Raw genomic sequence first — 23,520 nt, 5'->3', positions numbered from 1 at the left:
AAATGCCAAAGAGGCTGAGAGTGAGCGTCTTGTTCTCAGAGGGATGTAAGAAGGAATTAAGGAGCCCTCCCTGTCCGGCTTATTTCTTTCGTGTGCCTGTTTTCTCGGGCCCTTCTCTTGAGGGACATGCTGGCATAGTCTCTGAGGAAGTGGAACTGAGTCCGGGGCCAGACCAGTACACCTGCTCCGTCCTCCCTCCCTTTCTTATCCCTTACCTATGGGGGATTCCAGATCTGGGTGGCCGGGGCCTCTGACTCACCAGATTGTCCCTGGCTGGCAGGGGCCGAGCGGGGCCTGCTCTACGAGGATGTGCACCGCGCCGGAGCACCGCGGGAGGCTGAGGACCTAGGCTGGAGCTCCAGTGAGTTCGAGAGCTACAGCGAGGACTCTGGGGAGGAGACCAAACCGGAGGCAGAACCCGCTAAGCACCGAGGGTCCTTCCAGCCCAAGGTGAGGAGTTTGGGGGACAGTTCTCAAAGTCTGGGCACCCAGGCTCGTTCAGGAAGGGATGTGGGTAGTGAGGGCCAGGCACTAGACCTCCATCTGGGGACAATCAGTTTCCAATAATATAGAGCGAGCAAGCGATAAGATCATTGGGTTAGCCGGGCAGTGGTGGCGCACGCCTGTAATCCCAGCACTCTGGGAGGCAGAGGAAGGCGGATTTCTGAGTTCAAGGCCAGCCTGGTCTACAGAGTGAGACCCAGGACAGCCAGGACTATACAGAGAAACCCTGTCTTGAAAAAAGCCAAAAAAAAAAAAAAAAAGATCATTGGGTCATCCTGAGCCAGGAAGTGACCTGGGATCCCCTGTTTGGCCGTGGAGGACCTGGACTGGAGACAGGTGCTCCCCCTGCCTCCTGCAATTCTGTGCAGACTAGGTCAGTTACTCAAGATGTTCACAGGCTCAGGCTGGTTTTCAGAATTCTTCGTAACCCAGCGGTCCGCAAAGCCCAGCTATAAATGGCTACAGCTGATCACTGGCTCATTCGGCCTGGCTCTCCTGCCCTGCCAGGTCCATCCTCAGACCCACACAGTACCCTGTGTCCTGGGGAGTGAGCAGGGGATGATGGTGTGTGAGCGGAGCATGGCAGCAGAGCTGCTCTAGCCAGGCATGTGCGTTCCGGCTGGCCTCTTCCTCCTGCAGCCTTTTTCCTGTCTGTTTCCCGAGGAGCCGCTGGGCTGGAGATCTGCTTCTCCTGCTCTGTCCCTGCTCCTCTCATGTTCCATGCGGAGTCTGAGATTCTGCAGGCAAAGCTTGAGGGTCCTGCCTGACCAGAGGTGATCGACTGGCTGGCTCCCTTTAGACCTAGGGGTGGGGCACAGGCTGGCTGGGATTCGTGGCTAGCTCCAGCTGCACCCACAGAGTTCTTGGGAAGGCTTACAGCATTCTTGCCTGTCCTAGGTTTCAGGAGCCCCCTGGGGGGGAGGTGTGCTAGCTAGCATAGTTCAGAAAGCCTTCACCAACCTGAAAGCAGAGTTCTTTTTGTTTTCTTTCTTTTTTTCTTTCCTTCCTTCCTTCCTTCCTTCCTTCCTTCCTTCCTTCCTTCCTTCCTTCCTTCCTTCCTTCCTTCCTTCCTCTTTCTTTCTTTCTTTCTTTTCTTTCTTTCTTTCTTTCTTTCTTTCTTTCTTTCTTTCTTTCTTTCTTTCTTTCTTTCTTTCTTTCTTTCTGTTTTTAGAAACAGGGTTTCTCTGTGTAGCCCTGGCTGTCCTGGAACTCACTCTGTAGACCAGACTGGCCTCAAACTCAGAAATCCGCCTGCCTCTGCCTCCCAAGTGCTGGGATTAAACGTGTGAGCCACCACCGCCTGGCTTGTACCGCCTGGCTTTTTTTTTCTTAAAGATTTATTTATTTATTGTCTGTAAGTACACTGTAGCTGTCTTCAGACACTCCAGAAGAGGGTGTCAGATCTCATTATGGATGGTTGTGAGCCACCATGTGGTTGCTGGAATTTGAACTCCTGGAATTTCAGAAGAACAGTTGGTGCTCTTAACCACTGAGCCATCTCTCCAGCCCGAAATCAGAGTTCTTAAGACCTTGTTGTTGAGCATCATCTGAGGTCATAGGTGGGATTCTGTAAGACCAGGGAGACCTTTATGGTCTAGGAGGAGACACTGGCTAGGGCATAGTTTAAGACTGGTGAGAAGGACTACGGATGGGGCTCACTCAGTAGAGTGCTTACCCAGAGTGCGCGAGGCTCGGGTCCTCAGCACCTTGCAAACCGAGTCTGGTGGTGTTCACAGCGCTAGGCTGGTGAAGGCAAGAGGGTCAGAAGTTCAAGGCTGTTGTCTGCTGCTTATAAGTCTGAGGCCAGCCTGGGCTACATGAGACCCTATCTTAAGACAGACAGACAGACAGAGAGAGAAACAGAGAAAAGAAGCCTTTTTGTTTCTATAAGTGGGTCCTGCCCAGCAGCCTGCCACACCCTGGGGGGTGGGGACCAATGGCACAAGCCTGAGGATTTACAAAGCCAGGTCAGAGTTGGGGCAGGACTCTTGAAGCCTAAGAAGATTCCCTGGTGCCTGCAGGCTGGAGAGACAGCCCAGGCAGGCCTATGACTGTTTCCTGTCTTCAGAGGGGGGTGCTATATATTATACCACAGGCTCCCCAACTCCCTAAGTCACTTCTCTGTAGAGATCGGGGTATGTCAGACTCTGCTGCTCCGGGTGGTGATGCAGAGATTCGTGCCTTAGCCTCGATGTGTCCTTCCTCATCACCCAGGGATGTTCCCACCTCCCCACCGCCCCAGGCCCCTTCCCTCTTCTTTGTTTTTTGGAGACAAGATTTCTCTACACCAGCCTGGCCTTGAACTCAGAGATCCCCCTGCCTCTGCCTGCCCCCCTAGTGCAGCGATTAAAGGTGTGGGTACCACTGCACCTGGCTCTCTCCTACCTTCTTGCTGGAGACCTGACAGGGACCTGCAGCTCCTTCAGAGGTGGAAATGGCGGACTTGTGCTACCCAGCAGCAGGCCTAAGCCTTAGAGAGCTGGTTGATATCACAGAGGCGAGGGACTATTCCTCCCAGGGACCCTAAACCACAGTTTGCCTTTAGCTCTCTGACTTGAGGGGGTGTAAGTGGCCCTCGAAGCTGTAAGGAGTCTTGGGGTGGGCTTTTCCTCTTAGATTTCTGGGAAGGAAAACTTGTGCTCCTTCCTGGGAACTTGTGCCCCTTAAGAAACTCACTTTGGGGTAGGGTTGGGCTTCCTGCTCCTCCTCAGCAATGCCCCACAATGCAGTTTGAGGGATTTTTAACAGGAGATCCTTTTCCCTATTCATGTGCTAAGGCCACCGTGCTCTCTAAACGGCTAACAGCCTCTATGATCCCTAATGCTGGTTCCAGGGCTGATGGGAAGGCATGTGAGGCTTTTCCTCTCTGCCCTCTCTGCCTAGGGATGCTGCTCTGCAGTGCCTGTAAGACTTTCCTCTCCAGAGCTGCTGGGGTCCCTGCTCTCCGCTTGGGCACTGCAGCCGCTGCGCGTTTCGGGGTCACTGTTGCTTGCATATTTGTGCTGCGTGTGCCATGCGTGTGCACTACAGGGCTCTGGGTGGCAGGCATCTGGGAAAACATTTTATCCTGTTCGTGGAGTCTGACTAGTCCCTACCTCAAGATGGCCCCCCGAAATTGATCAAAGGGTCTTTAAAGATTTATTTATTTATTTATTTATTTATTTATTTATTTATTTATTTATTTATTTAATGTATATGAGTACACTGTAGCTGTACAGATGGTTGTGAGCCATCATGTGGTTGCTGGGAGTTTGAATTCAGGACCTCTGCTTGCTCTAATTGGCCCCATTCACTCCGGCTTAAAGATTTATTTATTATTATATGTAAGTGCACTGTAGCTGTCTTTCGATGCACCAGAAAAGGGCATCAGATCTCATTATAGATGGTTGTGAGTCACCATGTGATTTTTGGGATTTGAACTCAGGACCTTCGGAAGAGCAGTCAGCACTTTTAAAACCGCTGAGCCATCTCTCCAGCCCATCAAAGGGTCTCTAAAGGGACCTTAGAAGCCACTGCCTCAGGTGTTAGCATCTGCCTTGAGCTTTGTTGGTCCCCAAGTGGCCGTTTTATTGGTCACCATGGTCAACAGGTGTTTGCTGGGTGTGAGACCCCCTCTTTCTCTGCCTGTGAGCTCTTAATAAGCAGTCATTGTAACACACCTAGGGCATTCTGGGAAGGGTGGCCTCATTACTGAAACACCCACGCTGGCCTCGAGTCCCATTCTGCTCCGCTCAGCCAGTGACCCTGGATCGCATGTTTCCCTATTCTGTTGCCCCTTAGAGAGGTGAGGAGTCAGAAGGCCAAGGGACTTGGTGGCTTCTCTCTACAGCTGAGCAGGGCTTAGGGCAGAGCCCATCCCTACCATAGCAGTGGGCAGTGTGGCTGACACTGACAGTTTCATTTATATGAGTGAGGCTCAGAGAGGTTAGGTGACATGGCCACCCAGCAGAGCGGTGGATGGCAAGGCCAGGACTCGGCTTTATGTATGGGTAAGAAGACCTTATCCCTCTGTCTGTCTGCCACCCAGTCACCTCTGTCTGTCTGCCACCCAGTCACCCCCCTTCCATCCACTGATTCATCCATCCATTTAATAAATACAGAGGCTGTCCTAATAGAAGCCATGCTCCCAGCTCTGAATCATTACTAAGCTCTGGGCTCTACATGGGACATCCGGAGATCCGTGTGCATCTCAGCCGGGCACAGAGCTAGGTGTCCAGAGCTTCTCATGCCTCCTTTACCAACAAGGACAACCTCAGAGAGGTCCCTGGCTTGTATGGGAAGCCAAGACTTGTGTGTCGCCCGCAGAGTCCCTGCCTCCATCTTTCTGTTAGTTTGTCTGCCCCAAAGTGTGTGTCATCAGAATCCCCCGTGGCTCTCACAGGCCATGCATTTAAATGTCTGCTTCTCTGTCTAGTCATTCTCCAGTCACCCCACTGTTCATGCGTCCATGCTGTAGGCCATCCCTCCTGCCCTCCATTTCTTTCCTTCCTTTCTCCCTTTCCCTCGTCCCCCCAACTTCCATTCACTCACCTTTTCCTCCAGGGGAATGCTGGGATCAGCTTGGGCTAGCTTGTCTGCATTATAAATCCACATTTAACGGTGTTACTTTGGTAGCACCTGGCTGGTCAGGGGGAGGGTTTTCACACTGTGGAGACACTGAGACACAGGGCTTGAATTCCCAAGAGCCAGTTGGTAAGTATTCATTAGCTTAGCACTGCCTCTGGGCGTCCAGATGTCTACCTACCATCCATTTGCCCAGTTGGAGCTATCCACCAAAATGTAGACAATTGCTCATTTATTTGTCCATCCATCTGTCATCCATCATTCATCCATCCATTCATCATCTATCCTTACATCCACCCATCCACCATCTACCCACCCATCCATCCATCCATCCATCCATCCATCCACCCACCCATTCATTCATCCATCCATCCATCCATCCATCCATCCATCCATCCATCCATCCACCCACCCATTCATTCATCCACCCATCCATCCATCTATCCACCCACCCACCCATCTGTCCATCTGTCTGTCCGTCCGTCCATCCATCCTTGCACACATCCGTCTGTCCATGCTGTCCACTCATCAGTCCAGCCATCCTCTAACCACTTACCCTCTCTCTAGGTATTTGCCCACATAACTGTTCATTGTCCCTCCCCTGTCACTCAGCCTGCCCACCCATCCCAGCCGTTTTCCTCACAAGCTCTTATGCTCACAAGCCCATTGTCATGCCTGGGGTATCCAAGGATCATTTCCCTTATGCCCTGAGAGGCAGGTATGGCCTCACTTCCCTGCCCACTCTGCTGCCCAGCAGCTGGATTCCCTGCCGTAGAGACCCAGTTTCAGCTGCCTGGCATGCTGGGCTGAAAGCGGTAGGTGCAGATTCCAGCTGGACGCACCCAGACTGCTCTCCCGGTCCGTCTGCCTGCCCCGGTTGTCCGTCTGCCACGTGACCTGAGTCTCCTTTTCCCCTGTTGTCTGTGTTTTGTCTCCTCGCTGTCCCGCCTGCTCTTCTCGCCTGCTCTCCCTCTGCCTGGCCGCTTGGGGCCCCAGCTTTCTCCAGACCTGACTAGGCTAAAGGAGAGATACGTCAGGACTAAGAGAGACATCTTGGCTTTGAGAGTTGGGGGTAGAGACATGCAGGAGCTGAAACTCAAGTGCGATTGTAAGGTACTGTCTGTCCCCTTGCTTCTGGCCCCCAGGGGGGCCGTTCTGCTGGGGCTACAGAGGGGGGGTGGGTGTGAGCCTGGGGAGTCTGCCCTCCACACGTGTCCACCTGGTTGTCCTTCACATCTGTACTGCAGAAGGGCAGAGCCATGAGCCAGCTGTTCCTTCCACTTCCCTCCTTTCTGCCTAGACACGCCCGCTGCCCTGCCCCACACCTACTAGAGGGGTCCCAATGAGCCCCAAGAACGCCTGGTGGCATTGCACTAAGACCCCCCCAGAATGACCTGGGGTTCTCTCTTCCTCTCTCATTTTAATTCAGGTTTCTAGCCAGAACCAGGTAACCACACACCTGTAATTCTAGTACTTGAGATGCTGAGGCAGGAGGATTGGCAATTCAAGACCAGCTTAGGCTTCATAGTAGGAGTAGGCTTCTGGGTAACGCTGTTATCAACAGTAGCCAGCCTTAATTGAGCATTACACGACATGAGCTGTGGAGCACCGTGGACCTGGGGTCAATCCCAGCCTCACTACTCCTCCCTGAATGACCCCGGGCAGCAAACCCCTTGGCTTCCTGGGTCTGCATTTCTCTGCCCTCAGTAGCAGCAGCCCCAGGGTGGATGCTGGGATTGGGTGACGAAGCCCGTAAGGTGCTTGGCGATATTCTGCTCTCTGAGCTTAGTGACGGTGGCCACTGTTACCGTCCCCCGGGGCACCCGGGCATGGCTGCCTTTCCATTATTGATTAGCATAAGGAAAGTAGGCAGTGGCTGGTGGTCACCCCAGCAGTCTGCAGAGAGCTGGGCTCTAGTCTGGGCATGCCAGGCTCTGAGGCTGTCGGTCCTACGGTTCTGCCGGCATCCGAACCAGGGCCAGCCACAGGATGGGGAGGGACCCCAGCAGACACCGCTGGAGGTCACAGCCAAAGAAGGGAGCAAGGAGAGGAAACCAGGAGCCCACGAGGCTGGCACTGTGCAGAAGGGCACCCGTACCAGGCTCACGGAACCTTCTGGAGTGTTGTTCTTTGCCGGGCAGAAGGGGTCTGCTGACTCCTGAAGGCCCCTCGAAGAGTTCCGAGGTTAGACAAAGGGTTCCGAGGTTAGACACATCAATGGCTCCATCTAGGGCTATAACCTCCACAGTCAGTTGTGCCTCGGGAGAGAGGCAGTTCCTGGGGTTGATGTCTGTTCCTCCATTAGATTTTCAAAGTTACTCATGATCCTTCTTCCCAAGAGACCAAAAATCCTAACTGTGGATACAGGGAGGGGTGGGGACCCGCTTCCCCTTTCCCGTTCCCTGAAAGCCTGCCTTGTTCCTAAAAAGCCACTACTCTGTGTTGGTTCTCCAGCCTCAGCCCCATCCCAACAATCCCCCCTCAAACCCCTCCCATCCCAGGCTCTCAATGTCCCCAGGTTCTCAGATCCCAGACTCTCAGTACCCCAGGCTCTCAGTACCCCAGGCTCTCAGTACCCCCAGGCTCTCAGTACTCCAGGCTCTCAGTACCCCAGGTTCTCAGTACCCCCAGGCTCTCAGTACCCCAGACTCTCAGTACCCCTAGGCTCTCAGTACCCCAGGCTCTCAGTACCCCAGGCTCTCAGTACCCCAGGCTCTCAGTACACCCAGGCTCTCAGTACCCCAGACTCTCAGTACCCCCAGGCTCTCAGTACTCCAGGCTCTCAGTACCCCAGGTTCTCAGTACCCCCAGGCTCTCAGTACCCCAGACTCTCAGTACCCCTAGGCTCTCAGTACCCCAGGTTCTCAGTACTTCAGGCTCTCAGTACCCCAGACTCTCAGTACCCCCAGGCTCTCAGTACCCCTAGGCTCTCAGTACCCCAGGTTCTCAGTACTTCAGGCTCTCAGTACCCCAGACTCTCAGTACCCCCAGGCTCTCAGTACCCCCAGGCTCTCAGTACCCCAGACTCTCAGTACCCCCAGGCTCTCAGGCCATCCTCACTCAGACCCTATGAAAGAGAAGTGTGTAGCTCCCTTCAGCTGGGAGCCAAAGAGCCATCAGAGGTAGAAGCGAGAGCCCTGAACCCAGGGAACCCTGTCTCCTGGATCCGCATCCTCATCATTTTCAGAATCTGACGAAGGAGGGGGCTTTCCAGGAACATCCACGCCATGGCTGTGTGGCACTTCCCTTTAACAGTGGAAGGAACTCGCAATCTCTAGTTCTTAGTCACACGGCAGGCATGTCCAGCGTGCCCACTACACACGTGGCCCCCATATTGCACAGGGCAGGTCGGGTATCCACCTTCGAGGAGCATCATCGTAGCTAACGCAGGGCAAAGGGGCTGATGTTTCCTGTCAGGTCTGCATCCCAGTGGCAGGGTATCTGCTTCCCACCCCGAGCAGCCACCCTCCTTTTGCCTCAAGGCCTGTTTGGCTGCTCTATTGGCAGTACCAGGGTGTGGCTTCTGCATCTTGAGGCCTCAGTGTCCCTTCCCTGTGGGCAGAGTCTCAGAAAGGAACCTGGCTGTTGGGGAAGAGGGGCGGGGCTTCTCGTCCAGATCAGCAGGTGAATCAGTGGGACGGAGCTCAGGGAGGAGGTCAGCCTTAGCGACCTTCCCAGATCAGGCCCGTCCACTCTCTGCCCACCTGGGAGGGTAGCTTGTGCTCTTTAGTCTGAGGTTCAGAGAGATGGGGTGACCTGTCCATTTGCTGATGAGAGTCAGAGCGGGGATTTGAACCCAGACCTGGCCCTTTCCACATCCAGCCACCTCCTTAAGTAGAGGGAAGAGGTTATGCTCTTTCTGCCCACAGAGGGACCCTGGGGCATGGGTACATCTCCCTCCCTGCCGCTTCTGGCCTCTGCCGCTCACCCACCATGTGAGCGATGGAAGAGGGCTAGCTGGTACCGATGTCTGGGCTGAGGTCCCCTGGAGGCAGATGTGCTGGCCTCTGACAAGCCTCAGCCTCTGACAAGCCCCCTCCGCCTTTGCCCAGATGACACAGCTCATGAAGGCGGCAAAGAGCGGGACCAGGGATGGGCTGGAGAAGACCCGGATGGCCGTCATGCGCAAAGTCTCCTTTCTGCACCGGAAGGATGTCCTTGGTGAGCAGGGGGCTTCGCTCGGCCGTGTGCTGGGGGTGGGGCATGCCGGGGGTGATACCGCCGGCGTCTGGTCTATTTGGAATTGAACCCCAAATGTCTGGGTCAGTCCCAGCTTGCTTCCCACACCTCTGGCCAGTGTGGTTGGTTTCTTCTGTGAGCCTTCCGGCTTCCTGTCAGCGTGTGGTCCTGGCTGTTGCCCTCCTGTCTCCTGGTTCACCTGGCCTTTTCTAGAATGTTCTTTGTCCATCTTCGTCTCACTGGTACTTATTGAAAACCTCCAAACACCATCCTCAGTCCTCAGTGACTCTTGATAGTATTTCTTCCTGGGGTTCCGGGTGCAGTGGGAACACAATACACAAATAGGGGGCGGTGGCTCATGAGATGTTGGGGGGCTGACGTCACTGTTGGTGAAGTGTCTTGGTGTTAGGAGTATCTGGTGCCAATTTGCAGATGAGGGGGCAGGCACAGAGAGGTCGTAGACTTTCCTGAGGACGCGCCACATGGAGGTGGAGGTCAGGGTAGCTTTATGGGCCCAGCTGGACGTTTACTCTTGACCTCAAAGACATCAGAGAGTCACCTAGGTTTTAGACAGAAGTGTCTGGTGGTTGGGTTTGGGCAACTGACCATTTATTCATTCAACGAGCTGTCTACTGTGGGTCGTCGTGAATAGGATCCCACAGTCCTGAGATACGGCTGTGGGCAAAGTGGCTATGGAGTCTGCCCTGGCTTCTGGCAAAGCCATTGCTCTGGCCAGACGAGAGATGGAGGTGTGAGAAACGTCCGGTCACACTAGGCACTCTGGGGGTGGGGGGGTGGGGCGGGGCCGGGGCGGGGTGGTGGAGGGAGTGGGGGTATATGTGCCGCTGCAGAGTCTGCAGGCCTCTGATGAGGTGGCATTTCGCCCTCTGGGGTGAGTCATGCGGGCAGTTGAGGGGAGGGTTGCTTGAGGAAATGACGCGGGTGGAGAGAGGGTCCTGTGTTGCTTTTTTATTTTTATTTTTTTTTCTGCTCATGTCTCAGCTGTTTGGCTTGTATAGGCCTCGCTGCAGCCACCAACAAGGCTGGCAGTGCCTGCACCTGCCAGCCCGAGGCTTCACTTGGGAGCAGCCGCTGGCAGGAGGTGAAGGTTCTTCTGCCCGCATGCTCCCTTGCCGCTGTCTTGGTCTTGCCCCTGCCCTGACCATTCTTCCCAGGGAACCCAGTTTCCCCCACCTCCCCCTCCACTCACGTGTCCAGATCTTATTTTTGAATCCCACCAGGGTGCTAATTCCCCTCTTTCAGGTAATGTTCAGACTGGGAACCTCCACAGGTTCCTCCCACGACTCAGCACCTGGGATGTGTTGTCCTTGGTGACAACAGACAAGAAGACGAGGGGACAGAGATGTAGGGCAGTAGGTTAATGGTTAGTGTTGTCTGGGCAGAATTCTGAGGGTGCCTCCTTGGGTGGGAGGAGGCCTCATCTCGGGTGTGACTGTCGCTGGAGTCGGGTGCTTGGAAGGAACATGGCTCCAAGCCAGGGAGAACCCGTTACGAGCCTCCATCCCGAGCCTCCATTTCCAGCCTCCACCGCGAGCCTCCGTCCCGCCTTACTTTCCTCCTCCCTGCATTGGGGCTGACAGCGGTCCCTGTCTTCTGAGGCCATGGGACTGAGGACCATGTTGCACACAGAGTCCTGCACAGCAGACGCTGTTTTCGAGGTCTGTCAGCCCTGGTGGCTTTTGGTGCCAGGATGGTGTCACGCTGACTTGGGTCCCATCCAGTCCCTGTGGCCTCGCAGCTGGGACCTCACCCAGTTCTCACAGAGGTGACGCGTAAACACGGGCCCAACTGATCCCTGCCCCACACACTCAGTACAGTGCTAAGTGAGCTGGGTGCTTCAAGTACGTTTTGGGGAGAGCCGGCAGCAGACAACCAGGAGTAGACAGGGAGTAGACCATCCCGGAGTCTGGGGACTCCTTCAGGGACACTCTCCCCACTCCGCCCACTAGCCCTGGGCCTAAAATGACCCTCCCCCCGGGGACGTTATTAATAGCTGGGCGGCTCGGATCACAGGCCAAGAATGCTACCCAGCAGCTCATGGGGGAAGAGGAAGCCAGGGAGTCGGCGACTGGGGTGGGTGCGCTGTGATGCCCGAGGCAATATGTGGGCCAGACAGGAGGGCCTCCGCCACCCTCACCCTCACCCCCATGCGCTCATCCGTTGTCCGTCGTCTTCCTCCTCCTCCGTGTCCTGCTCAGGTAAGGGCCTGACTGCGTGAACTGCTTCTCCAGCAGCTGGGGCTGGTTGTCACTTCTCGTTTTCTCAGTCTCTCATTTCCTGCCGTCCGTCCGTGGCTGCCATGGGCTCTAGAGCCTCTGAACAGCAAGGGCTGAGCCTCTCCTGGGGGACTCGGGAGTCTGGGAAGATGGCCCTCCCTTCTGCATCCTGCCTGCTGGGCCTCCTTTTTGTCTTAGGGGCTTGGGCTGTTGTCCGGCCTTTTTTTTTTTTTTTTTTTTTTTTTGCCGTAGGCTAAGCCCAGCCGGAGTGGACTGGAGTACTTGCCACCCCCAGCTTAGCCCGCTCTCTCTGGGCATCTTTGTCTTTTTTCAAAAGTGGAAGTGCTAAGTTGATGGTTTGATTCCTGCAGGGTTCTGTCTTCTCATCCCCGCCCCCCCTTTGGTGTCCAGATGAAAACTATTTTTAGTGCCCAGTGATGGGGATGTGAGTGGTTGGCCCGAGCCTGGCTGGAGCAGGCGGGTCTCAGGAGGGACAGTGGCCCCTGTGGTGGGGCCTGAGAATTGGAGTTGGAACTGACCCACTTGGCTCCGGGTGCAGCTGTTTCCAGATGGGGTGGGTTGGGGCTGTCTGAGTGTTTCTCATCTCCCGCGGCCTGAGCAGGGTGCGCTGTGCGCTGTGCCGTCCGTCCGTCCGGTCCCCAGCTTAGCTGTGCCATCTTCCCATTTGTCTTTCCAGGTGACTCAGAAGAAGAAGACATGGGGCTCCTGGAGGTTGGTGTGACAGACCTCAAACCTCCCGCACCGGAGCTGGGCCCCATGCCAGATGGCTTGAGTCCTCAGCAGGTCTGTGGGGAGGTGGGGAGGTCTGCTGGGGGGGAAGGGCTCCCAGCCTGGTGCCTGGGGCTATGCAAATTACAATCTGAGGGGAATTGGCTATGGAAGTGGGGGGCTTTGGTAGGGAACTGGACACTGTGTTCCATGCTTTGGGGGGCTGGGAATGGTGTGGTCCATCCGGGATGCTTGAGACCCCCTCACCCCATGGCCACCGGAACAGGTGTGTCTCTCTGTCCATCCCATGTGGCTCTGGGGCTCCTGTAGCTGTCAGGTCCCCTCTTGCCTTTGGGATCCTTCACACGTAAGGTACTGGTTCTGTTCCTTGGATCCCACATGCTGACTGTTCTCTTGGTCCGAGCAGGTGGTCCGGAGGCACATCCTGGGCTCCATTGTGCAGAGTGAAGGCAGCTACGTGGAGTCACTGAAGCGGATACTGCAGGTGCACCTTCAAAGGACTCTTGCTCTCTGGGATGAGGGCAGGAAGGGCCCCCCCAGGACATTTTATAAAGAGCATTTAGGGATTGTTGGAGTTTTAGAACAAAGGGGGCTAAAAGCCGGTCCTGCTTCTTAGGAAGAGCTGGCCAAGTGGGGACCCCAGACATTCCCAAAGTCTCTGTTTACAGGGAGAGCTGTATTCTGAAGTAAAATTGGGGGGGGGGTGTCTCAGAAACAAGAACACCAAAGCTAGGGTTTCCTTTTGTGACTGGAAAGGCTGTGTCTTCCCAGCCACTCAGATAATCTTCAAAGCAGGGGTGTAGAGGGTGGCCCCTCTTTCTCACACTGGGGTTCTCTGGGGGGGATGCTAAACAGATTTGAGTGGCAAAACCGGTGGCCAAACCCGTGTCTGGTTTGGGCCTCTGAGACCTGGACTCCTTAAGTAGGCCAGAGTAAGCCTGTCAGAGTAGGCCACCAGCAAAGTGATCCGTTGGCGCGGGGTCAGTTTTGCACCCATAGGAGCACAGGCACTAGACAAGGTGCCTGGAGTGGGTACTCTAGCTTTGAGAGTTCAGGGGACTGTGGTGACCTAGGACCTCACTGCTTAGCCACACAGATGGCTCAGAGTTTGTCCACAAGCCAGCCTTGGCACCCAGCCAGCCACCTACCCAGAGTCCTCACACACAGATGGTGTAGAAGTGATCCTCTTGCTCCCAAACCAGCTTAGCGTACAAGTTCCGTGGGGTTATGGAGTGGCGGAGATAAGGCAGGAAGGTCACATTCATGGAGAAGCTTCTAGAAACGTCCATGAGGAACGCAGGATGCTTCTACCTGCGCTGGGAAGGCTCCGCTGTGGGTGGGGTGGGCTGTCTGCCCAGTTCTCGACCTGCCTTGTCTAGGTGGTTTTGAAGATGGCTGATCTCATCCGCTTCCCTTCCCCCACCCTGCCAGGATTACCGTAACCCACTAATGGAGATGGAGCCCAAGGCTCTGAGCGCCCGCAAGTGCCAGGTGGTGTTCTTCCGCGTGAAGGAGATTCTACATTGCCACTCCATGTTCCAAATCGCTCTGTCCTCCCGCGTGGCCGAGTGGGACTCCACGGAGAAGATTGGAGACCTCTTTGTGGCTTCAGTAGGTGCTTCTACATAGACGTAGCGGCTCAGCCTCCACCCACACCTGGTTGCCTCATCTCAATTAATGATGTCAGAGCCCCTCAGTCACTGTGTCCTACACGAGAGGTTAGGCATGACACCTTGATGTCCCAGAAGAGGTGCCAGGCCAAGATGGTGTTGAAGTCAGTACTGCCCGGAGACCAGCCTCATGGTAGTCTGACGGGTGCAGGTTCCTTTCGAAGGTTGGCTGACTTCTGTCTTCTGTAGTTAGGTGTGGACACATGGCTTGGGGACATGTCATATCCTGGGCGTGGTAAGGAAACAGACAGGACCCAGTGATGGTTTGCATGTGCTGGTCCAGGGTGCATTCATAGCTCCAGGACAAAGCCTTAGGATCTAGGGGGAAGAGCCCTGTACTATGGTCCAGGAGTCCCCATTCCACAACCTCACGCAGGTCTAAGGATGTCTCTGGGCTCAGATCCCACCCCCGTAGAATGAGGGTATGTGCTGGATTCCCGCTTGTCAAACTGAAACCCTCAGACCTCAGAGGGGGAGCTGGTGAGATGGCCGAGCCAGCTCTGCTTGGCCTCGAGCCTCCGGGTTCTGCTTCCGGAAAGGATGGCTTTAATGATGACAGTGTTTGGGAGGGCTTAGATGGGACATCTCAGGTGGGTGTGTCCAGGGGAGCCATGGTGAGAGGTTGGCTGACTTCTGTCTTCTGTAGTTAGCTGTGGACACATGGCTCGGGGACATTTCATATCCTGGGCATGGTAAGGAAACAGACAGGACCCAGGCAGCATCCCCGCCCTCGGCTGCCTTCTCTCCCCTGTGGGGTCCGAGTTGCTGTAGACTCTCTGGCTTCTGTGACCTCGACAACCTCCCTAACTTCCCTTTTTCCCTGAGCACGGCGTCAGAGCAGAGCATGATGGGGAGGGCGTGGCTGTTTCCTCTCCTGGTGTTCATGTAGTTCCCACTCCCTTTTCTTACAGTTCTCCAAGTCCATGGTCTTAGACGTGTACAGCGACTATGTGAACAACTTCACCAACGCCATGTCCATCATCAAGAAGGCCTGTCTCACCAAGCCTGCGTTCCTTGAGTTCCTTAAGGTAGCCTGGGGCCAAGACTCTTCCATCCCTAGGGATGGAGTTGGGGAGTTGCCTCACGAGAGAAGGGCGATTGTCTCACCAGCCATGGTGTCGAGGCTATGGGCTAGATTATCCGGGAACCCCAGTTTCCAGGGCAAACCTGGTACACAGATGAATCTGCGCAGTGGGTACCAGTGTTGGTCTGTTTCCACGAGTGGCAGTTTCCTTGTTCGCAAAGTGACATGGGAATCTCCAGGTCTTGTTCTTCACCTGGGAGTACAAGGTTCAAGGCTGTGGGAAGGTGTAGAACCCTTGAGCAGCTGTAGCGAGTCTCCAGGATCCTCTGTGGTGCGGTGGGTGAGGGGCATGGCTCCGCCTGCAGGGACCTGTGTCCAGAAGACGGACACAAGTGCTCAAGATGTTGGGGCTTTGGCAGAAGAACTTCGTGCTTCTGTGAAGAGGACACAGGCCGGGAAGGCTCTCTTAAGCGGGAGCCTTCTGACATGGGTCTTGGGGAGACAGCTGTTTCCAGTGTAAATATTGACAAGGGTCAGAGGGAACTGAGGGAACTGAGGGAACAGGCAAGGCATTCTGGGAGCACAAGGTGGAGTGAAAGTATGCTCCGGCAGGCAGCGTGGTTTAGATGGTCTCTTGTGGATCCTCAGGCCTTGGTGTGGTATTTAAGGTATTGAGGAGCCACCGAGGAGTGTTGAGCTGGGGGAGAGACTGGTGGGGAAGCCATGAGCTTGCCAAGGACATGGGCCAGGACCCACAGGACACATGTGGATAGAGCAAGCAGGCAGACACGAGGCAGGACAGGACGACCCTCATGCCACCCTCACCCTGGCCCAGGCCTCTGTTCTTTATTTACACAGAGGAGATGATGATGGTGATTCCTTATAGACGGCAGTGAGCAAACTGTTGGATTTTCCAGTTTTGCCTTAGGTTGGGAAGCCTTCAGTGGCTGTTCTGGTCCCCTGAGGGTGTGGCTTACACAGGGTCTGCCAGGACGGGAACGGCCATGACTGTGGACCTGGAGCCCAGGGAGAGAGGATCTTAGGGCGAGGACTGGGTCTGGGCCCTGGTGCTGGACCCTTGCTGTTGACGATTGACAGGTGACATAGCTTTGTCCCCGCAGCGGCGACAGGTGTGCAGTACGGACCGAGTCACCCTCTATGGGCTGATGGTGAAACCTGTTCAGAGGTTTCCGCAGTTCATCCTCCTTCTCCAGGTACTGCCTGGGGCTCCCCAGGGTCAGGGGATGAGTGTGGGTAAGAAGTGGATCTCATCTGCCACCCATTCCTACTGCAGCCCGTTGTGCTCAGTAGCATTAAAAACAATTTATTTTAAATTATGTGTATGTGGTGCATGTGAATGCTGGTATCTTTGGAGACTGGGGATGTTGGATCCAGTAACGCTACGCTTTGAGCTATCTGAGGTGCGTGTTGGGAAATTTGAAATTGGGTCTTCTGTAAGAGCTGGAAGCTCTCTGAAGTACCAAGCCATCGCTCTAACCACTAGGGTGTGTGTGTGTGTGTGTGTGTGTGTACACTCACGTGTGTACATGCTGTTGCATGTGTTAGTCATGCTCTCTCTGGCCCTGGCAGGACATGCTGAAGAACACTCCCAGGGGCCACCCTGACAGGCTGTCGCTGCAGTTAGCCCTCACGGAACTGGAGACGCTGGCTGAGAAACTGAATGAACAGAAGCGGCTGGCCGACCAGGTGGCTGAGATCCAGCAACTGACCAAGAGTGTCAGCGACCGCAGCAGCCTCAATAAGGTGGGTGTGCGTCACCTGTCACTCCTGCAGCTGTGCGTCACCTGTCACTCCTGCAGCTGTATGTCACCTGTCACTCCTGCAACTGTATCACCTGTCACTTCTGCAACTGTATCACCTGTCACTCCTGCAACTGTATCACCTGTCACTTCTGCAACTGTATCACCTGTAACTTCTGCAACTGTATCACCTGTCACTCCTGCAACTGTATCACCTGTCACTTCTGCAGCTGTGTGTCACCTGTCACTCCTGCAACTGTATCACCTGTCACTTCTGCAGCTGTGTGTCACCTGTCACTCCTGCAACTGTATCACCTGTCACTTCTGCAACTGTATCACCTGTCACTTCTGCAGCTGTGTGTCACCTGTCACTCCTGCAACTGTATCACCTGTCACTTCTGCAACTGTATCACCTGTCACTTCTGCAGCTGTGTGTCACCTGTCACTTCTGCAGCTTGCCTGGGGTCCCTCATTAGGTGGCAGTGTTCTCTGAGGGAGGGAAGCCTGATCCACTGGATATCACATTCATTGTGATTCACTGTATTTTAGGATAAACGAAAGTTTTGATTATTAGTCTAATTACCAAGACAGAAACTACAAACCATAGACTACTATGATAGTTGAGAGAATGGATCTGGCCAGGCAGTGGTGGCGCACGCCTTTAATCCCAGCACTCTGGGAGGCAGAGGCAAGTAGATTTCTGAGTTCGAGGCCAGCCTGGTCTACAGAGTGAGTTCCAGGACAGCCAGGGCCATACAGAGAAACCCTGTCTCGAAAGATCAGAAAAATCAAAACAAAAAAGAGAATGGATCTGAATTCTTCATGTAATACACACACACACACACACACACACACACACACACACACACACACACACACATAAATATATATATCATGTAATACACACACACACACACACACACACACACACACAAATATATATAATGGGACCATGTCTTGTTAAAGCCATCTGTAACCTCATGTTTTTTCTACCTGTCCACTTTGTTCCCAGAAATAACAACTCTGAGACATAATATTTCATGAAAAAAAGTCTAGGTGAAAAGCTTTGCTCATTGGCCAGTTCATACCTTAATTACTTGTTTATTCTATTCTAAGTCATGCGGTGTGGCTGGTTACCTGGTCCTCAGTTCACACAACCATCTTCTTCTGTGTCTGGGGCGAATCTCCTGCCTGACTGTCTCCCAGAATCCTCTCTTCTCTGCTAGATGCCTCCACCACTACCTTCTTTCCTCCTCCTCCTCCTCCTCCTCTTCTTCTTCTTTCTCCTCCTCCTCATCCTTTGTTTTATTTATTATTATATGTAGGTACACTGTAGCTGTCCTTAGACACTCCATAAGTGGGCATCAGGTCTCATTACAGATGGTTGTGAGCCACCATGTGGTTGCTGGGATTTGAACTCAGGAACTCTGGAAGAGCAGTCAGTGCTCTTAACCAATGAGCCATCTCTCCAGCCCAACGCTCCACCTTCTAATCCCCCTCAGCTCACTGGCCACAGGTTTTTTTTTTTTTTTTTTTTTTTTACTGACCTACTAACGGGCATAGCTTCCATTCATTGCATAAGAGATTGTCTCTATAGCTTCGTGAATATCCCAGGCTGGCTTCAAACTTATTCAAAGTTACTCAAAGGAAGACTTTGAAACTCTGATCCTCCTGCCTCTACCTCCCCATGATGGGATTGCAGGCACATACCACCCTGCCCAGTTTATGCAACGCTGGGGAGCGAACCTAGGATTTAATGCATGTTTCTCAAGTGCTGTCTCCACTGAAGTCTAAATGCAGGTTTTCAGCCAGCGTGCTGTGAACATCTGTGATTCTAGTACTTGGGAGACAGAAGTAGGAAGAGTCAGCGTTTCAGACCAGCCTGGGCTACATAGGGAGTTCTAGGATAGCCAGGGTTACATATAAGAAAAAAAAGACAAGACCAGCCGCTGTGGGCTGCAGTCCTTCTGTTTCCTGTCAGCATGTGAGGCTTTGGTGTGAGCCCCTCACAGCCCCATGCAGGCCTGGAGATCCTATGCTTACTGACTGACTGTAGATGAGATAGAGAGGGACGACCTGCTGAGGTGACCTCTCTAGGGCCTACCAGATGGGTGTTGCCAGAGAGGACACAATGGTGTGAGGCTGCAGGAAATGTTTGATGTCCTGGGGAGTCCCAGACACAGAGCAGAGGCTGATGGTTGTCTGTCATTAGAGGGAGATTTCAGGGGTGTGGGAGATTGTCCAGGTTGGTGGCCTATGAGATGGCAGCTCCTTACGGTCACCAGGCTCGCCAGTGTGGAGAGCTCACTAGCTAGGACCTCTCTCTTCTGTGTATGACCTTCATTGCTGGTCACGGGATCAGGCTGGGCTGGGTTACCTGAGGTCCTGACGACCCGAGTTTCAGGAACTCCAAAGCACTGGCCCATCGGGGCCCCAGTCAGACTGCAGGTGTGCCTGGGTCCATATTGTTCTTTTTTTTTTTTTTTTTGGTTTTTCAAGACAGGGTTTCTTTGTATAGTCCTGGCTGTCCTGGAACTCACTTTGTAGACCAGGCTGGCCTCGAACTCAGAAATCCACCTGCCTCTGCCTCCCGAGTGTTGGGATTAAAGGTGTGCGCCACCACCACCCGGCACCCAGGGCCTTGCGTTTGCTAGGCAAGAGCTTTACCACTGAGCTAAATCCCCAACCATATTGTTCTTTTAACAAAGTGGAAATCATTGGGGGACATTAAAAAAAGTATGACATGGCGGTAAACCTCAGATTCGAGGGACTTTCCCTAAGGGCTGAAAGCGCTGACCCCTGACCTGTGTGGTTCCCTTCACCTGAGGGTGGTTGCCCACTTCCGGTTGATCTTACCGTGACTTCTCACAAAGGGCATGCGTTGGCACCCGGCTTGCTTCCTCTGTTCTGGGAGCCCGGAATGTGGCGTGTGTGGCAGGGAGAAAGGGGACCGGTGCCCTTCCCTTCCCTTGGGGAGTTTCCCATTCGGGATTCTTTCCCCAGGGATCATTTACCCCCCATACCCCTAGTACTGACGCCCCCATGCCCAAGCCTGCTGTTTTGGAATGTCTCTGGAGACAGGGTCAGTTCCTGAAGGTCCCAGTGCTGGCCTTTGTGTTAGAGAAGCTTCTCTTTCTAGCAGCGGATAATGTCTACCAGGGGGACAGAGGGACACCTGTTGGTACCGTCCTGGGAAGAGCTTCTGCTCTCTTCTGCTGTATGCACACCCCCCACCCCCACCCCAGACATAGCAGGAGGTAGTCAGTGAGACCGGTTTGATATCAGGCTAGAGGATGGATAATCTGAGCCTCAGTTTCCCCCTCTGTGTGAAGGGCGAGCTGTGCTAATGCGGAGAGGGTATCAGATGTGTGCTGTGCCCTCCCACCCAGGGACCTCTTTGGACAATCTGGGCCAGTCTGGATCAGTGTTCGGCCTCTGGCCATCTCCCCAGAGAAGAGCGGAACTGAAACTGGGAGGGGCAGAAACAGCCCCGTGAGCTGTTTCTAAACAGCAGACTCAGGAGCCTCCAGAAGGACGCTGGGGCAACAGTGAGGCTTTCTTTCCCTTTTTAAATCTGCCCAAGGGACAGGACTGACGGCCTGATGCCCTAGGGACTTTCCTCTTCCCAGTGTGGGCCCTGGCAATCGTGGCCGCTATTGTGGAGGCGGAAGGCCACGGGCTGGCTTGTGTTTTCGTGAGCTGGGTCTGCCTCGCTATGGACCCTTGTGGGGAAGATGTGGGGTTATAGCAATGGCGGGGACTCCTGGGACCTTGAGGCTTCAGTAAGGCGGGAACAGTGTGACCATTCCGGTTCCTGTTGAGCTGGGCACGGACACACAGTGCAGGGAGACGAAGCAGAGGAGCTCTGTCCTGTGTGGGTGCTGGGTGTCGGGCACTGTGGGCGCTGTGCACATCTAGAATCCATTTCTGTGCCTTAGGGGCGCTAAGCAGATAAAGTCCATGTGGAATGTCTCTGAGTCTCACAGTGCCCACCACACAGCAATGTCAGTGCCACTAGGAGCTTAGTTTGTGAGTTTCCTTGAGGGGTGCTCTGGGAAGCAGGGTCCTCTCCAAGGGAGGCCAGCAGAGAGAGGTTGGGACCAAGACCATCAGAATCACACCATTCAGTAACAGATTTCGCTGGGCCCTCTCCTCCCCACCTATAAAACCCTATAAGGAAAAAGATGTTTCTCAGAAGGATTTGGATGCTTTGGGGATGCATTGATTCAGGTGCTTGGACTCTTTAGAACGGGCATGGTGGACTGGAAGATCCATTTTCATCTCCTCATAAGGCCCTGCAAGGATGGTGTGGGCTGAGGCAGTTCACCAGGTCATGGTGAAGCCATGGGCCTCTTTCAGGTCAAGTGTCCCTGAAAAACCAAGTCTCTCCACGACAGAGATGGTCTTGGACATCATTGAGACAACAAGGTCCTCTGTGTGTGACCCCTACCTGCCTAAAGCAAGGTGTCCTACGCCCTCCCAGGACCACCACGCTCAGGAGCGCCCTGCGCCTGCTTAATGTGCTGGGCTGCCGCCTTTGAACCGTGGTCTGTGTTCTCCTGGTGTCAGCTCTGTGAATTTCTTAGCTAGACTCAGTAGATACCATGTTCATTACTTGTGTGATCTGAGTGGCGGAGGTGCCTGCTGCAGGTGGTTACAGGGTCCCAGGGCATGTGGTGTGTATGTGTGTGTGTGTCTATGTGTCTGTGTGTGTGTCTGTGTGTCTGTGTTTATGACTGTGTCTGTGTGTGTCTGTCTGTGTCTGTGTCTTTGTGTGTGTCTGTGTGCGCGCGCTTGCATGCGTGTGTGTGTGTGTGTGTGTGTGTCTGTGTGTGTGTCTTTGTGTGTGTCTGTGTGCACGCGCTTGCATGCGTGTGTGTGTGTGTGTGTGTGTGTGTGTGTCTTTGTGTGTGTCTGTGTGCACGCGCTGGCATGCGTGTGTGTGTGTGTCTGTGTGTGTGTCTGTGTCTGTGTGTGTGCACGCTTGCATGCATGAGTGTGTGTGTGTGTGTGTGTGTGCGCGCGCGCACACACACGCGTGCGTATGTGTATGTATGTGTGTGTGTGTGTATGTGTGTGTCTGTGTGATTGCAGGAGCCAGCTCCCCTCAGAAAGAGGCTGCTGGGTTCTGCTCTGGCAAGGGTGACTGATCAGGCTCCCCAGGATCTCCCTGGAGCAGAGAACCCAGTGCGTGTGCCCTGGCCTTCCCCGTCCAGTGGGGAATCTGTCACTTATTACCCAGTGACAGATGTTGACTCTGGGTCCTCCTCTACCTCTTCTAGCCGCTATCTTTGTTTTGTTTTGAATACAGCATCTCTAGCCCAGGCTGTCCTCAAATTTCCCTATGTAGCTGAGGATGACCTTGAATTCTCTATCCTCCGCCTCTGCCTCCCAAGTGCTGGGATCGCAGGTGTGTGCTACCACACTTGGTTTATGTGGTACAGGGGATTGGAACCCAGGGTTCGGTGTATCAAAGGTGAGCACTCCACCAGCTAAGCCACATCCCAGGCCTTCTGCCTCTTTAGAGATAGGTCTCATTGCGTAGCCCAGGCTGGCCCCAGCCTCATGGCTCTGTCCCGTGTCTCCCCCCTCCCCTCAGTGCTGGGGTTACCGGAGGCATATGTTACCACACACAACCCGGATCTTCCTTTCTGCAAGGCGGGAGAGGTTCTGAACCTCCGGCCTGGCTGTCTGGGCAGCCTCCCGGATCAGGGCATCGGCATTGACCTTCTCTGTCCCTTCTCTCCTCCAGCTGTTGACATCTGGCCAGCGGCAGCTGCTTCTGTGTGAGACGCTGACGGAGACGGTGTATGGAGACCGTGGGCAACTAATCAAGTCCAAGGAGCGCAGAGTCTTCCTGCTCAATGACATGCTGGTCTGCGCCAACATCAACTTCAAGTAAGAGCCTGGCGCAGCATGGGACGCCCCCGCCCCTTTCCGGGGACCTTTGCTGTTTGGTCCTCTCTCCCCAGCCTCTGTGTCCCGGCACCACCGTAACCCTGTGAGCTCTCAGACCCTTCACCTCCCTGCCCCATGCCCTGCTTTGTCCTTGGCCCCCAAGGCTAAGATCTGGACTAGCCAGGGGCATCTCTGACCCCAGACTGATTGTCATTTTGGGCCAGGGAGCTGTGCTGCAGAATACCCTTTGTAGTTTAGCCTGACAACCTTGAAATCGAAGAGGTTCTTCCTTGTGTCTACCCCAGATCCCTGCTGCTTTAGCTCACATGGGGTTCTCAGAGCTGCTGGTATCCACTTAGAGCTCTGAGTAGTTTTCTGCCCTGTAGGAGCATGGGTTCCAGCCCATGGGAAGCTGTGGAAGCACCTAGCTCTGGGCTGTGGACTTAGCCTGAGATAGAAGGAACTGGACTGGGAGGAAGGCGGCCTGTAGCTGCTGCCGGGACCTCACATATGGTTAGCACAGGAATTCACACAAATGTCAAGACCTTTGACTTATTCGGGTGATGTAACAGGCTGGGGCTGCACTGCCCCAGGCCATGGGAGCTGGGACCCGTGCTCTGTCATCACCCAGACCTCACTCAGTAGGGGGACTCACAGCTGTCCCCTCTGTGGCCCTGTGGGTATTAAGGATGGGGATCCTTCTCTGGTGTACTCCTAGAACTCAGGCTGTGATCTTTCCAGCAGGATCCTGGGACAATCTCTGCAAAACCTGACACTTTAAGAACTGAGACATAGCCTGGTGCAGCTAGCTGGTAGAGTTAGGGCAGGAAGTGTTCAGTGACCCACGCCTGTTCTCCTACCTCCTAGCTTGGGTACTCACAGTGTGTATGTGCATGCATGTATGCGTACATGCATGTGTGTATATGTGTGTATGC

At 54.3% G+C, this 23,520-nt stretch overlaps 1 protein-coding gene across 3 annotated transcripts in view; it reads left to right on the top strand.

The window, feature by feature from the left end:
* Arhgef10l (Rho guanine nucleotide exchange factor 10 like) overlaps positions 1 to 23,520 on the top strand; it is a 143,384-nt gene that overhangs the window by 61,388 nt on the left and 58,476 nt on the right. Inside the window, exons 7-15 of one of the 3 annotated variants that reach the window (XM_052177902.1) lie at positions 281 to 450; positions 9,120 to 9,228; positions 12,181 to 12,287; positions 12,640 to 12,717; positions 13,665 to 13,844; positions 14,815 to 14,931; positions 16,049 to 16,141; positions 16,518 to 16,691; positions 22,440 to 22,585. In XM_052177902.1, the coding sequence (XP_052033862.1) occupies positions 281 to 450; positions 9,120 to 9,228; positions 12,181 to 12,287; positions 12,640 to 12,717; positions 13,665 to 13,844; positions 14,815 to 14,931; positions 16,049 to 16,141; positions 16,518 to 16,691; positions 22,440 to 22,585 (1,174 nt within the window). Of the gene's footprint in view, positions 1 to 280; positions 451 to 9,119; positions 9,229 to 11,116; positions 11,466 to 11,748; positions 12,058 to 12,180; positions 12,288 to 12,639; positions 12,718 to 13,664; positions 13,845 to 14,814; positions 14,932 to 16,048; positions 16,142 to 16,517; positions 16,692 to 22,439; positions 22,586 to 23,520 lie in introns of those variants that run through there. The other 2 variants (XM_052177903.1, XM_052177904.1) reach the window with 2 other exon arrangements.

The sequence above is a fragment of the Apodemus sylvaticus genome, chromosome 3, assembly GCF_947179515.1.
Source record: "Apodemus sylvaticus chromosome 3, mApoSyl1.1, whole genome shotgun sequence".
Classification (NCBI taxonomy): domain Eukaryota; kingdom Metazoa; phylum Chordata; class Mammalia; order Rodentia; family Muridae; genus Apodemus; species Apodemus sylvaticus.
This window is presented reverse-complemented; position numbering and strand designations above follow the sequence as displayed.